The 16,183-nt window shown below is 43.1% G+C and overlaps 1 protein-coding gene across 15 annotated transcripts in view; it reads right to left on the reverse strand.

Moving 5' to 3' along the window:
- The window catches only part of si:ch211-272n13.3 (ankyrin repeat domain-containing protein 26), a 116,575-nt gene that overhangs the window by 78,002 nt on the left and 22,390 nt on the right, over positions 1-16,183 (reverse strand). For 14 of the 15 annotated variants that reach the window (XR_005036952.1, XR_005036953.1, XR_005036950.1 and 11 more), the window contains exons 5-15: positions 15,699-15,805; positions 13,449-13,586; positions 10,430-10,581; positions 10,187-10,213; positions 9,712-9,748; positions 9,464-9,536; positions 9,315-9,375; positions 9,033-9,232; positions 5,663-5,852; positions 3,893-3,954; positions 3,709-3,796 (exon numbers count right to left, since the gene is read on the reverse strand). Coding sequence is in view for 6 of the 15 variants with exons in the window: in XM_021564004.2 (XP_021419679.2) it covers positions 3,709-3,796; positions 3,893-3,954; positions 5,663-5,852; positions 9,033-9,232; positions 9,315-9,375; positions 9,464-9,536; positions 9,712-9,748; positions 10,187-10,213; positions 10,430-10,581; positions 13,449-13,586; positions 15,699-15,805 (1,135 nt within the window). In the remaining 9 variants the exon portion in view is untranslated. The remainder of the gene's footprint in view (positions 1-3,708; positions 3,797-3,892; positions 3,955-5,662; positions 5,853-9,032; positions 9,233-9,314; positions 9,376-9,463; positions 9,537-9,711; positions 9,749-10,186; positions 10,214-10,429; positions 10,582-13,448; positions 13,587-15,698; positions 15,806-16,183) is intronic. The other variant, XM_021564012.2, reaches the window with a different exon arrangement.

The raw sequence follows: 16,183 nt of genomic DNA on the forward strand, positions 1-16,183 counted from the left end.
ATGCTGCCACCACCATGTTTGACAGTGGGCATGGTGTGTTCAGGGTGATGAGCTGTGTTGCTTTTACGCCAAACATAACGTTTTGCATTGTTGCCAAAAAGTTCAATTTTGGTTTCATCTGACCAGAGCACCTTCTTCCACATGTTTGGTGTGTCTCCCAGGTGGCTTGTGGCAAACTTTAAACAACACTTTTTATGGATATCTTTAAGAAATGGCTTTCTTCTTGCCACTCTTCCATAAAGGCCAGATTTGTGCAATATACGACTGATTGTTGTCCTATGGACAGAGTCTCCCACCTCAGCTGTAGATCTCTGCAGTTCATCCAGAGTGATCATGGGCCTCTTGGCTGCATCTCTGATCAGTCTTCTTCTTGTATGAGCTGAAAGTTTAGAGGGACGGCCAGGTCTTGGTAGATTTGCAGTAGTCTGATACTCCTTCCATTTCAATATTATCGCTTGCACAGTGCTCCTTGGGATGTTTAAAGCTTGGGAAATCTTTTTGTATCCAAATCCGGCTTTAAACTTCTTCACAACAGTATCTCGGACCTGCCTGGTGTGTTCCTTGTTCTTCATGATGCTCTCTGCGCTTTTAACGGACCTCTGAGACTATCACAGTGCAGGTGCATTTATACGGAGACTTGATTACACACAGGTGGATTGTATTTATCATCATTAGTCATTTAGGTCAACATTGGATCATTCAGAGATCCTCACTGAACTTCTGGAGAGAGTTTGCTGCACTGAAAGTAAAGGGGCTGAATAATTTTGCACGCCCAATTTTTCAGTTTTTGATTTGTTAAAAAAGTTTGAAATATCCAATAAATGTCGTTCCACTTCATGATTGTGTCCCACTTGTTGTTGATTCTTCACAAAAAAATACAATTTTATATCTTTATGTTTGAAGCCTGAAATGTGGCAAAAGGTCGCAAAGTTCAAGGGGGCCGAATACTTTCGCAAGGCACTGTAAATATGTTATCAATACATGTTGATGATTTCATTCCTGTGCCGTTTGGAACAACCCTGGTAGGTTGACTGATAACCTGAACCAGGCTGCAGGCACTGGTTACAGATTGAGACTTTCTCTTGAGTGGGCAGCCTGATGAAACCAATCAATATTGGAAATCACCGAGAAAATATAACTCTTGATATCACATAAATTATCAAGAAATTCACACATATTTTCCAGATAATGACCGTTAGCACTTGGTGGTCAATAGCAGCGTCCCACAAGAATGGGCTTTATGTGAAGCAGATGGGGTGGCAGGTAGCCTAGTGGTTTGAGCATTGGGCCAGTAACCGCAATTACAACCATACTGAATGAACAAGTATTTTAACTTAATACAATGCATCAATCAAATCAATTTAGCCTCAAATATATAATGAAACATGTTCAATTTGGTTTAAATAATGCAAAAACAAAGTGTTGGAGAAGAAAGTAAAAGTGCAATATGTGCTAGGTAAGAAAGCTAACGTTTCAGTTCCTTGCTCAGAACATGAAAACATATGAAAGCTGGTGGTTCCTTTTAACATGAGTCTTCAATATTCCCAGGTATGAAGTTTTAGGTTGTAGTTATTATAGGAATTATAGGACTATTTCCCTCTATACATTTGTATTTCATTAACCTTTGACTATTGGATGTTCTTATAGGCACTTTAGTATTGCCAGTGTAACAGTATAGCTTCCGTCCCTCTCCTCGCTCTTCCCTGGGCTCGAAACAGCAACACAACGACAACAGCCACCAACTCGTGATTATGATTGATTGTTTTTTATAAGATAAGTTTAATGCTAGCTTGGCTTACTGCATTCGCGTAACAGGCAGTCTCCTTGTGGAGTGCAACGAGAGAGAGACAGGTCGTTATTGCGTTGGACTAGTTGGCGATGACGAAGCCTCTGCTGGAGTCAGTGTACTTGGAGTCAGCACCGTCGTTGCAGACACAGGCAATCCCAGCAATGAAAGTGCAGGTAGATCAGGCACCAGTGCAGCGACACGACTTCTTATGTCAATCTGCTCCGAACCTATTGCAGTCAATCTTGTCCACTTAGCAGCATGCCGCTGCGTTTGGTTTCCACAACTTGGGACATTGGACCAGCGCTGATTGGAACAGTCTTCATTACAAGATTGAGGAGGAGAAGCAAATGGAGACGACTTCTTTGGAACACAAATTCCAGGCAGCACAGACCATTTGGATAGGGACAGATGACAAGTCAGGCCCGAATGGCGTCAAGCCATAGGAGTTGAGAACGAAAACGTTCTAATTTGCGTTTTCCTCAAATTCATGCAAAATTGAGATTTGCTTGCTAAGCATAGCCACCTCATTCCCGTAATCCTCCACGAGCAAACAATTGCCACATTGGCACTCTGGATTGTCATTACTGTCCCGGACCAGCGCATAATAAAACACAGCTTCTACAGCGCTGAAAATGTTTGTTAGATATTCCAGGTGTTCCATTGCAACCTAGCTAGCTAGCTGGCTAGTTGGTAGCAGGTGTTGACACAAACACTTATAAAATTTAAAATAACACCAAGTAAAAAAAACTTTGGAAGTAACAGGTAGATGAGCAGGAGGTATAAGAGTTTATGACAGGAAATGACGGCAATATATTTACCTGTATTTACCCCTCAAAAATGAAATGCTAATTAGCTGCTAATGTGGATATCATAAATAACTACAAACGCCATGATGCTCTGGATGAGACTGACAAATTGTGGCAAAGGTAAGAATCTCTGGATTAACTATCTAATGTTAGCTCAATTTTGTTGAATTGAAAATGCCATATAACGGTCTTGAGCAACTAAATTGACACAATACCTGTTAGCAAAGATGTTAGATAGAGATGACGTGCAGGAGCTTGCAGGGATTTGTAGTCTTGCATGTCTACTTTGATGCTGTTGAGCATTTTCGAATCTGAAGAGTATATAGGGCCAAATACATTGATAAAAGTCAACTTGTCGGGGATTGACATGGTTATTAAAACGTCACCCGAGGGTAAGCCTACACGAAACACAGCCCTTATTCTAAAATGGTGGAAAAACGATAGGAACCATTTCCATGTTTAATATGGGTAATATGACACCTCCACTGTGGGGCTCTATGGGCACAGGCATAAACATTGGACTAACTACTAAAGTGAGACTTTATCCTCGTGTTTCTTGGGTATTTACATTATTTGTTCACAAGTTAGGTTGTTTTTCATTGTTGGAGTCTGCTACCACTGCTAGCGAAGAAAAGAGACATCGTAGGCCTCTACTAGTCAGATTCGCACAGGCACAACTCAAGACTCGAGTGGCCCTGTTACCACAGCAACCATAAAGGGGCAGCTGAAATGTTTGGTCTCATCTGTGATATTTTGGTTAAAATAAATACAACAATATACCACATCAGTTCTTAATAGAAAGACATTCCCTGTTTTAGAAACATTACTAAACATGATAATCCGTTTTGTTGTGTTTTTTTGTTGTAATTAATGCAACAAAAAATATTTTGTCTGGTAAAATTTTTTTGTGACTGGTAATTTTTTTAATCTACCTGCCACGGTGGCTGGTCGACAAAAAAGTCTATATTGTTTGAAGGATAGTCATAATTGGAGTCAAATTATAGCTAGAATGATTGCAAAGCTATAACGGCAGTCATCCATCCATTTGCTAAGAGATCATCAAGTGCTGATGGGGTTAAACATTTTACAGATAAATGTGGGAATGAGAATTACCTTCTTTGTTCTCCCCTGAAATAATGGAAACATGTGGCACCTTTGCAGGATCTCGGCCATGATGTTTTCTGGGACTGACAGAGCCAGACTGGAAGAGGAGTTTGTATGTTAGTAAATCTGACAGTATGGCCATTGGCCAATGCTACCAGGGAGTCCAAAAAAATTCCTTGTTTTTTTACAGTACCTCAGTGTCCCATGAGTCTTCCTCATCATCTCCCTTCTCCAAACCCAACTCAGAAAGGAAATCTAAGAAGGAATTGTTTTCAAATGTTGCATTTAAAAACATATATACAGTGGGAGAATAAGTATTTGATACACTGCCGATTTTGCAGGTTTTCCCACTTACAAAGCATGTAGAGGACTGTAATTTTTTTAATCATAGGTACACTTCAACTGTGAGAGACGGAATCTAAAAATCCAGAAAATCACATTGTATGATTTTTAAGTAATTAATTTGCATTTTATTGCATGACATAAGTATTTGATAACCTACCAACCAGTAAGAATTCCGGCTCTTACTGACATATTAGTTTTTCTTTAAGAAGCCCTCCTGTTCTCCACTCATTACCTGTATTAACTGCACCTGTTTGAACTCGTTACCTGTATAAAAGACACCTGTCCACACACTCAATCAAACAGACTCCAACCTCTCCACAATGGCCAAGACCAGAGAGCTGTGTAAGGACATCAGGGTAAAATTGTAGACCTGCACAAGGCTGGGATGGAATACAGGACAATAGGCAAGCAGCTTGGTGATAAGGCAACAATTGTTGGCGCAATTATTAGAAAATGGAAGAAGTTCAAGATGATGGTCAATCACCCTGGGTCTGGGGCTCCATGCAAGATCTCACCTCGTGGGGCATCAATGATCATGAGGAAGGTGAGGGATCAGCCCAGAACTACACGTCAGGACCTGGTCAATGACCTGAAGAGAGCTGGGACCACAGTCTCAAAGAAAACCATTAGTAACACACTACGCCGCCATGGATTAAATTCCTGCAGCGCACACAAGGTCCCCCTGCTCAAGCCAGCGCATGTCCAGGCACGTCTGAAGTTTGCCAATGACCATCTGGATGATCCAGAGGAGGAATGGGAGAAAGTCATGTGGTCTGATGAGACAAAAATAGAGCTTTTTGGTCAAAACTCCACTCGCCGTGTTTGGAGGAAGAAGGATGAGTACAACCCCAAGAACACCATCCCAACCGTGAAGCCTGGAGGTGGAAACATCATTCTTTGGGGATGTTTTTCTGCAAAGTGGACAGGACGACTGCACCGTATTGAGGGGAGGATGGACGGGGCCATGTATCGCGAGATCTTGGCCAACAACCTCCTTCCCCCAGTAAGAGCATTGAAGATGGGTCGTGGCTGGGTCTTCCAGCATGACAACGACCCGAAACACACAGCCAGGGCAACTTAGAAGTGGCTCCGTAAGAAGCATCTCAAGGTCCTGGAGTGGCCTAGCCAGTCTCCAGACCTTAACCCAATAGAAAATCTTTGGAGGGAGCTGAAAGTCCTTATTGCCCAGCGACAGCCCCGAAACCTGAAGGATCTGGAGAAGGTCTTGTATGAAGGAGTGGGCCAAAATCCCTGCTGCAGTGTGTGCAAACCTGGTCAAGAACTACAGGAAACATATGATCTCTGTAATTGCAAACAAAGGTTTCTGTACCAAATAGTAAGTTCTGCTTTTCTGATGTATCAAATACTTATATCTTGCAATAAAATGCAAATTAATTACTTAAAAATCATACAATGTGATTTTCTGGATTTTTGTTTTAGATTCTGTCTCTCACAGTTGAAGTGTACCTGTGATAAAAAGTACAGACCTCTACATGCTTTGTAAGTAGGAATACCTGCAAAATCGGCAGTGTATCAAATACTTGTTCTCCCCACTGTATATTTCAAGTAAAGTACTCTCTGGACAGACAGATTTTTATCTCTAGATTTAGCAAGTTACCTCTTTGTTTTTCTTTGGAGGTGTCTTGACTTCCAGGGACTGGTGAATCATCAACAAGGGAATCATCTTTCTCCTCTTCTGTCTGATATTTTGTCTTTCCCATCTCCTCGAAGCTTTTCTCTTCCTCATCTTCTTCATCACCACCTCTGTCTTCATCATAATCTTCTTCATCCTCTGTGGAATCTTTTTCCTGAGTGGAGAAAATAATTTGTTCAGGCTCTGTTAACTGCAACAAGCACCTTTTCGATGATGATTAGTTTATAATATTGGTTTGTGTTTGTGTGTGAAAACATTGAACTACATGCCTAAAGCCTAGTTGTTATTCTATAACTCACCACCTATAACTCTTACCCATTTGATAGGCAGATTGATGCCTTTGACTGGGTCTTCATTGTCTCTAACCTCTAACGTTGCCCTTTCAATGTACTCTGGCTCGTCCTCAAAGGGCGAATCAACATCAACATCATCAATGTCTGTTTGAGGCAATTCTTCCTCTTGATCTGAAAATCCATCGCTCATGTCAGACTCATGCTGCTGAACAGCAGCGACATAAGTACGGTCTTTGCTGTGGGTACTCTGTAGCTCCACATCATCCTTCTCAGGTTTGTCCTCATGAGTTTCACCAGGGTCATTCTGGTCAATAGTCTCCTGGTCAAGTCCACCTTGTCCGTCAGAGATTTCATCTATATCCTCTATTGGAGTGTGAGCAGCATTCATGGCATCAGGCGTTGGGTCATCCTCGGAATCAAGGTCTGAGGCAGCCTCGTCTTCACTTGAAGTATTTCCAAACATTTTACGAGTCTCAAGACTATGTTTTATTGGTGTCACTGGAAGTCTTCCTGATTTCACATTGTAGTTTTCACCAATGCTCTCAATGTCCTCTTCTCCTAGAATTTCTTGTGTGTTATCAGAATCGTTTCCCTCATCAGGAACTTTGATAGTACCACTGGCAAAATCATATTGCAGTTTTTGGTATTGGCTGTCAGGGTCTTCGCTTCTCTCTTTGTCTTTGTCACTCATAGCAGACGACAAGGGACAGGATAATGCCATCTCTTTTTCATCCTGCCAATCATCAATCATTGACACAGGAACTGACTCGTCTGACACAACACAATTTTGGGGTTGAGAGAGATCCAGTTCATCAGCCGCTTTACTTAACATCTCGTTTGCAGTAGTAGGTCTGGATAATGCACTTGTAGACCTGGATATTGGTGATCGTGAGTCTCTTGGCTTCAACTTCTGCTCATCTGCACTCTCTGGCCTGGATATAGGTGATCGTGAATCTCTTGATGTCAACTTCCGCTCATTTGTAATGGCAGGCCTAGATACTTTACTCGTAGGCCTTGATATTGGTGATAGCAAGTCTCTTGATGTCAACCTCTGCTCATTTGCACTCGGAGGCCTGGATATTAGTGATAGCAAATCTCTTGGAGTTGAAGGCCCTCTCTCCAAATTGTCCATGTCCTTTATCTCTCTTCTGGGGGACCATGGAGGGCTTGTCCATTTACGAGGAGAGTTCTCATCTGTCTTGTGTTGAATGGGAGCAATGGCTTCTTCGGGTTCAGGAGATCCTGTAGCTGCTACATCCCTATTCACATAGTAATCATCATCCGAACCATCATCATCATACATATTTTTATCCTCAACTTGTTCACCATTTCCTGGTAAATCATCATCAAATGATTCTTTAATGGCAGCCTTTTTCTCTCCTGGTTCTGGAGACTCTGCAGGAGAGGCATCGTCATTTGGCATCTCCTCAACTTCATCTACCACATCTTCGTCTTCCCATGAATCATCAGAACACTGTTGGTCCTCGGCCCGGATTCTTGGTGATGCGACACTCAGGCTTGGTGACAACTTACCTGCCTCTACTGAAACATGAACCTCTAAACATCCATCTCTAATGTGTGAGGCACCTTTTTTGACATTGTCATCTGATGAAGAATTCCAGAAGGACTTGGGTTCATCTACCTTTGGTTTTAGTGAGATGCACTTTGGTGATATGCTTTGCACGGGGGAGGTCAACGGTTCTAGTTGGAAATCTGATATTAGATCTTCTCCTTCAAGATGGGGAATCTCATCAATTATCTCATCTTCTCTAGTTGTTGAGGCACCATTGACTTTATCATGTTCATCTGATGTGGAATCCCATGAGGATTTGCATTTATCTACCTTCGATTGAATGCAATCCTCATTTAGCTCATCATAATCATCTTTAGTGGATGAGGGGCCATTGTCTTCGTCATTTTCATCTGAATGGGAATACCATGAGGATTTGCATTTATCTACCTTTGGTTTAGCAATGTCATCATCATCTTTGGAATCAAAGGAATCGTCTGAAGAACTTGGCCTATGCGTTTCACCATGAGAAACTGTGTTCGTGTTTTTTGGCTCCCCAAGAGTTGAGGTATGATCTAAAGCTTCTCTGATATCTTCATCATCAGCAATAAGCTTTTCTTCATCACTCCAGTAGTCTGGAGGTGCATCTTCATCACCAATCCCTTCTTCATCATCATCATCAAAATCATCTAATTTTCTCTGTGATGGAAGAACTCCTGTGCTGTGTGGGGGAGTCTTGGGCACTGCCGGAAAACCTGGCTCTGGAACAAAATGATGATCTGATGTCCCATTTAGCTCATAACCTAAACTGTCCTCTTCATCTGAAAACCTGGACTCTACCCTGATGGCTGACACCACACAGTCCTCCTCTACATCTAGAGTTGCTGGGATACCATAGTTTGATGTTCCAAATAGAATCTCAAGAACCATTCTCTCATTGGCTTGGCTCTCCGCATTGAAAACCTTCTTAGGAGCCCCCATCTCTCCAGCTGTATCGACATGTTCTGAATCAGCTACTACAGTATCAGAGACCTTAATACCGGGAATAGTTTGATCATCCTCATCAACAATATGAACAGCTTCAGCACTGGACGTTTTGGGCACTTCCTCTGCTCCAATTCCTTCTGCCTTGACCGAAGTTGCAGCAACGTCACACTCTTCCTCCTCTTCGCCTTCCTGCTCTTCTTCATAGTCATCTTCATCATCCTCATCTTCCTCCTCATCCTCATCGTCATTGTCATCATCATCTTCCTCCTCGTAATCTTCATCGTCTTCGTCATCATCTTCGTCCTCCTCTTCATCATCCTCATTATCTCCCTCAGGGCTTTCCTCAGGTGAGTCTCTACCTCTCGCCTGACTACCAGATGGCTGCTCGGAGAGCAGCTCACTCCCCTGAGTCTCCTCCAGCTCCGTTCCGTCGCCTTCTGCTTGTAAATGTGTTAATGGATGAGTAAAAGGAGAAAAGGGAGAGAATAGAGAGAAGGGTGTCACACAGAAGCTCAAGTTAACAGTGTTAGCTACACTACATTACCTTTCTGGAACTCTGGAGACAGGTAGAGATCATCTGGGCAGGTTTGGAGGTAAAGGAGGCAGAGGGTGAGGGGGAGACTAGGTGCTGGGGGGCACTGCTGGGTGGGAAAGCCTTGGGGAGGGATGGATTTCTCTGGACTTGGTTCTCGCTCTCACGCTTGGCCTCAGGGCCGCTCCATGGCTTTTCGACATCGGTTACAGCTACAGGGCAGGGGTGATAAGTTACTACACAGCCACAGACTAACGGAGGGTTACTAATAAGTGAACAAACTTAAATTATTACCGTCATTCTTTCCCTTTTTGGAGGCATTCATCAGATTCTTTAGGTTTAGCTTTGGATGTTTCTGTAAGATACAAGGAAAATCATACAGCTAGTCAAACTCAAAATGAATCAACAGATGGTTGTGCAAATAATGGATTCATCATAAAGACCTTTTGGGTTATATCCAATTCGTCCTCTTCATCTGAGGATGGCCAGGAATAGTCTGCCGCACTTTTTGACGCCCTAAAATGTAAGTCAATTTGATGCAGAGAAGTAATGAGGTTCATGGTTGTGCAAATTGACTTACTATATCAGAGAAGATGTAGCCTATTCCCCCATCCTGACCACTGCGCTTGATACAGAATGTAAGCTCGCGAGATAAGGATGGTCGAACGAGGCTAAGATGATCATTGCTTACCGACTTATTGACTCCGTTTGCGAATTGTCTTCAACATCTGCAACACGGTAAGCCAAATTAGTATTGTCAAGGATCACTTTCAACAGTTCTAGGTGTGATAACATTTAAAATCAGCTGATGATCACAAATAACAAAATACATACATCTACAGCTTCACCATGAAATGATTAATCTTACACTGCAGATTTTCACACCCTAACTATCTTACATGAAAAAAGCCACCGGGAGAAAAGCTCACTACAAAACACTGCAATCAAGTGTATAGAACAACAAGCTCAGATGTCTATCCTCGTTGGGATCAAGAAGGCCAACACTAGCTGAACACAAATTAGTCAGTTAAATACCAAAGTTAGACCTTAGATAGAAGATACTTTAGCCTAAATGCCTCACAAACACGTTCCTTTCATCTCTGAAATTACACAATGCTTTACAAGTTTGTCTGATCTTGTTGTGCTATTTTCACTGCTGGCAATACCTCTCCCTCCTTCACTCGCTCCTTGCTCTAGATCCAGCCAAGTGGTATTGCATGAGGGGTAAATGAAACAATCGAGGTGAATGAATAATATTAACATGGAAATGAACATGAAAAATTGCACATTGCCTTAACCTGTTACAGAAGACAATACATACAGTAACTTACATTTGCATTATAGTCATTAGTAAACAACACACATAAATCAATGTAACATTATGAGATGAAATGGAATCCTTTATGTACCATCTTTGTCAGTTGCTGGTCCCCCCAGAGAGAAGCCTGCTTCTTCGGAAGGGCTGCACAACATGGAAGCTCGCTTCTTTTTGGCAGGGGCGTGGGCGGGAGACGGCATGGACTTCCTCTTGGTGCCATGCTCAATAATGAGATGGGAACAACTGAAACAAGGATGACACAGGATTGGAAATGCATCTACTGTTAAATAAACTTTATTGATCCCCAAAGAGGAAATTGGATTCGTCACCAGCATAAGTCACAAAAAAAACAAGACATAATCACAGGCTTACATCAGAACAAGCAGAAAATATGGCTGGTGGAACAAGAATAGAAAATCTGTTAACTGTGCTAAACAACTAAGAAAAGACAACGGACAACAAATAAAATGTTATTTGCCACATGCAACGAATACTTACATGGCTTTAACCAACAATGCAGTTCAAGAAACAGTTACATTAACTAAATAAACTAAAGTAAAAAAATAAATAATCTAAAAGTAACAAGAAACTTACATATCAATAATGAGCCTCTATAAAAAGTTAATGTGCGGGCCTATAGGTTAGTCGTGGTCATTTGTAAAGTGACTATGCATAGATAATAAACAGCGAGTAGCAGCAGTGTAAAAACTAAGGGGGGGTGTCAATGTAAATAGTCCGGGCGGCCATTTGATTAATTGTTTAGCTGTCTTATGGCTTGGGGGTAGAAGCTGTTGAGGAGCCTTTTGGTCCTAGACTTGGCGCTCTGGTACCGCTTGCCGAGCGGTAGTAGAGAGAACAGTCTATGACTAGGGTGGCTGGAGTCTTTGGCAAAATGTAGGGCCTTCCTCCGACACCACCTAGTATATAGGTCCTGGATGTCAGAAAGCTTGGACCAAGTGATGTACTGGGCCGTACGCACTACCCTCTGTAGCGCCTTATGGTCAGATGCCGAGAACTTGCCATACCAGGGGGTGATGCAACCATGGTGCAGCTGTCAAACTTTTTGAGGATCTGGGGACCCATGCCAAATCATGTCAGTCTCCTGATGGGGAAAAGGTGTTGTCGTGCCATCTTCACAACTGTCTTTGTGTGTTTGGACCATGACAGTTTGTTGGTGATGTGGACACCAAGGAACTTGAAACTATCGACCTATAGCCCCGTTGATGAGAATGGGGGCCTGTTCCGCCCTCCTTTTCCTATAGTCCATCTTCAGCTCCTTTGTGTTGCTCACATTGAGGGATAGGTTGGCATCACCCGGCCAGGTCTCGAACCTTCTCCCTATAGGCCATCTCATCGTTGTCGGTGTACAGGCCTACCACTGTTGTGTCGTCAGCAAACTTAATGATGGTCTTGGAGTCGTGCTTGGCCACGCACCCATGATTGCGTGCTTGGCCACGCAATCATGGGTGAACAGGGAGTATATTCAGACATAATACTCAGACATAATTTTAGTGTTTTCTATCCAAATCTACCAATTATATGCATATCCTAGCTTCTGGGCCTGAGTAGCAGGCAGTTTACTTTGGGCACACTTGTCATCCGGATGAGAAAATAGTGCCACCTAACTTTAGGAAGTTTTAAAGCAGCAAAGGGGGGGACCAACTCCATATAAAATGCCAATGATTTTGGAACAAGATGTTTGACAAGCAGGGATCCACATACTGATGACCATGTAGAGTACATAGTGCATTTGGAAAGTATTCAGACCCCTTGACTTTTTACACAATATTCCTTGACTTATTCCAAAAATTATCCAATTACCCCCCCCCCTCCCCTCATTTTAAACACAATCTCCCACAATGACAAAGCAAAAACAGGTTAAGCCATTTTAGAAAGTTTATTAAATATAAAATAACTTAAATATCACTGACATAAGTATTCAGACCCTTTACTCTGTACTTTGTTGAAGCACCTTTGGCAGCGAAGAGTCTTGAGTCATCTTGGGTATGACGCAACAAGCTTGGCACACCTGTATTCGGGGAGTTTCTCCTAATCTTCTCTGCAGATCCAATCAAGCTCTATCAGGTTGGATGGGGAGTGTCGCTGCACAGCTATATTCAGGTGTCTACAGAGATGTTCGATCTGGTTCAAGTCCGGGCTCTGGATGAGCCACTCAAGGACATTCAGAGACTTATTCCGAAGCCACTCTGCAGTGTCTTGGCTGTGTGCTTAGGGTCGTTGTTCCTGTTGGTAGGTGAACCTCCGCCCCAGTCTGAGCGCTCTGGAGCAGGTTTTCATCAAGGATCCCTCTGTACATTGTTCCGTTCATCTTTGCCTCGATCCTAACTAGTCTCCTAGTCCCTGCCTCTGAAAAACATCCCCACAGCATTATGCTGCCACCACCATGCTTCACCGTAGGGATGGTGCCAGGTTTCCTCCAGATGTGACGCTTGGCATATTAGTCCGGTGGAAATCTGTCCTTTGGTCTGACGAATCCTAATTTTAGATGTTTGCTTCCAACCGCTGTCTGTGTGAGACGCAGAGTAGGTGAATGTATGATTTCTGCATGTGTGGTTCCCACCGTGAAGCATGGAGGAGGTGTGATGGTGCTTTGCTGGTAACACGGTCTGTGATTTTTTTAGAATTCAAGGCACACTTAACCAGCACGGCTAACACAGAATTCTGCAGCGATACACCATCCCATCTGGTTTGCGCTTAGTGGGACTATCTTTTGTTTTTCAACAGGACAATGACCCAACACACCTCCAGGCTGTGTAAGGGCTATTTGACCAAGGAGACTGATGGATCAGATGACCTGGCCTCTACAATCACCCGACCTTAACTTAACTCAATTGAGATGGTTTGGGATGAGTGGGACCACGGAGTGAAGGAAAAGCAGCCAACAAGTGCTCAGCATATGTGGGAACTTCAAGACTGTTGAAGTTAAATGCCAGGTAAATGCCAAGAGTGTGCAAAGCAGTCATCAAGGCAAAGGGTGGCTACTTTTTAGAATCTCAGATATAAAATACATTTTGATTTGTTTAACACTTTTTTGGTTACTACATGACACCACGCACCATGTGTAAGGAATTGACAGTTTGAGTACTTACGCGTGGTGTCCGTTCATCACAGCATAGTCATCGGACGACCATCCATTATTGTCCTTTAAGGTGATGTCTGCGTCGTACTGCAGGAGTAGTCGCACCATACTGATTTGTCCATTGCAAGCAGCGATCATCAATGGGGACCTAAAGGTAGCATAAGATGAAGGTTACATAAACGTGCACATATCTGTCTGTGCATTCTCCAATATCGGAATCAAGCATTCCAAAATTCCATTCCCTTTCTTGAAGTAACCTAATCACAGATATGACAAAAGCTAAGTAATGGAACCCTTGCCGTCACCTAATAATGTGTGTCAGACCACAGATTACATCAAGGCAGGGAAGAAAGAAGGAAGAGTTGCCATGGTGCCCTAGGGGGGAGCCTAGCTGGGCAGTTAAGAGCTAGCAAATGTTATTATATTTAGTGTTTTTATGTTCAACTATTTTTCTGCAAGCTATTTGTAGACAGAGATCAAGTAAATCTGGGATCTGTTATTTTCAATAGCAGCAGGAAATGTATTAGAGCTATTGGACTGCCAAGATAGCTGCTAGCTTTGCCAATGCGGTTTTCATTTGAACATACTGTCTTAGGGGAGCTCATGCCGTGGCGCTGTAATGGAAGCATGCTACACCGGGACTGGGAGACCATTCAGCCACTGGAGATCACTTGGGAAGGTTTAGAGTAATGACTGATCCGACTCGACTCAGCGAGGATGGCGAGACAATGACAAAATGTGCAAGGCAAGGCGGAGCCAGGCTACTTGCAAGTCGTTGCAACCAAAACGGATTGGACAGTGAATGATGCTGGCTGGCTAGTTCTGCCATCTATACCCAAGGACAGCAACCATTGTCATCTGGAGGACTATACAAATGTGTTGTGTTTTGCAGTTAAATTATTTTGGCTGCGACTTTTACTGCAATTTAGCTTTTAGCTGTGAATGTGTAACATGTTTGAAGTTTGGCCAAATGTATTTAGGTTGCTGACAAGTCTTTAAAATCGAGCACACAGCCATGCAATCTTCATAGAGAAACATTGGCAGTAGAATGGCCTTACTGAAGAGCTCTGACTTTCAACGTGGCACCGTCATTGGACAGCACCTTTCCAACAATCAGTTTGTCAAATTTCTGCCTTGTTAGTGCTGCCCCGGTTGGCTGTAAGTGTTGTTATTGTGAAGTGGAAAGGTCTAGGAGCAACAACAGCTAAGCCACAAAGTGGTAGGCCACACAAGCTCACAGAACAGGACTGCCGAATGCAGAAGCGCGTAGCTTTTAGAAATTGTCTGTCCTCGGGCTGCAACACTCACTACCGAGTTCCAAACTGCCTCTGGAAGCTATGTAAGCACAATAACTGTTTGTCGAAAACTTGATGAAATTGGTTTCCATGCATAAGATCACCATGGGCAATGCCAAGCCTCGGCTGGAGGAGTGTAAAGCTCACCACCATTGGAGCAGTGGAAACGCGTTTTCTGGAGTGATGAATCACGCATCACCATCTGGCAGTCTGACAGACAAATCTTGGTTTGGCGGATGTTAGGAGAAAGCTACCTGCCCAAATGCATAATGCCAACAGTAAAGTTTGGTGGATGAGGAATAATGGTCTGGGGCTGTTTTTCGTAGTGCCAGTGAAGGTGAATCTTAACGCTACTGCATACAATGACATTCTAGACAAATCTGTGCTTCCAGCTCTTAGGCAACAGTTTGGGGAAGGCCCTTTCCTGATTCAGGATGCCCCCGTTCACAAGAGAGGTAGATACAGAAATGGTTTGTTGAGATCAGTGTGGGAAGAACTTGACTGGCCTGCACAAAGCCCTAACGTCAACCCCATCGAACACCTTTGGGATTAATTGGAACAGCAACTGCGAGCCAGGCCTAATGGCCCAACATCAGTGCCAGACCTCACTAATGCTTGTGGCTGAATGGAAGCAAGGCACCACAGCAATGTTCTAACATCTAGTGGAAAGCCTTCCCAGAAGAGGAGGCTGTTATAGCAGCAAAAGGGGGGACCAACTCCATATTAATGACATTGATTTTGGAATGAGATGTTCGACGAGCAGGTGTCCACCTACCTTTACATTTAACTTCTTTGGCTCATCCTCGACAAATGCTTAAATGCATTGTATCCACATTTGTGCTTGTGTTTTTAAAAATGGGTCAAATAATGAATTTCTTTGATATCATTTATTTGTTTACTATTCAACCAGATCTCTCCATCTCAGGAAAATGGATTTGATCTTTAAAAGCATCACACAAACCCACCTGTGTCCCTGGTCCTTAGTGTTGACGTCGGCCCCCTCCTTGAGGAGGAACTCGGCCATCTCGGCATGATTCTCCTTCACTGCCATAGTCAGAGGGGAGTATCCCTCCTGCAAGATCATCAAAACATGCATTGTCAAATATCTTGTATATCCACATAGCTTAGTCATGTTTGTACCACAGTAACAGCTCTCCTACCCTCAGCTTCATCCTCTTTCTCTATCAACCTATGAGTCAGGATTACTCTTCAGCAATCTGGGGCCTTGTTAAGATCTCTCTCTCGGACCAGTGCCTTAGCAGTGACAGTCCTGAGTGGTGCTAGAGGATCTGTGAGCAACAAATTGACTCATCTGTAGGATTGGGTTGGTGTACGCCAGGGGTGTCAAACTCAAATCCTGCAGGGCCGTGTCCTGTGTGTCTTCTGGTTTTTATTATTTCCTTTAAAATGTGTGTCCAATTAAGATCTAGACAACCAGATGAGGGGAATT

This window comes from Oncorhynchus mykiss, chromosome 2, assembly GCF_013265735.2.
Source record: "Oncorhynchus mykiss isolate Arlee chromosome 2, USDA_OmykA_1.1, whole genome shotgun sequence".
Classification (NCBI taxonomy): domain Eukaryota; kingdom Metazoa; phylum Chordata; class Actinopteri; order Salmoniformes; family Salmonidae; genus Oncorhynchus; species Oncorhynchus mykiss.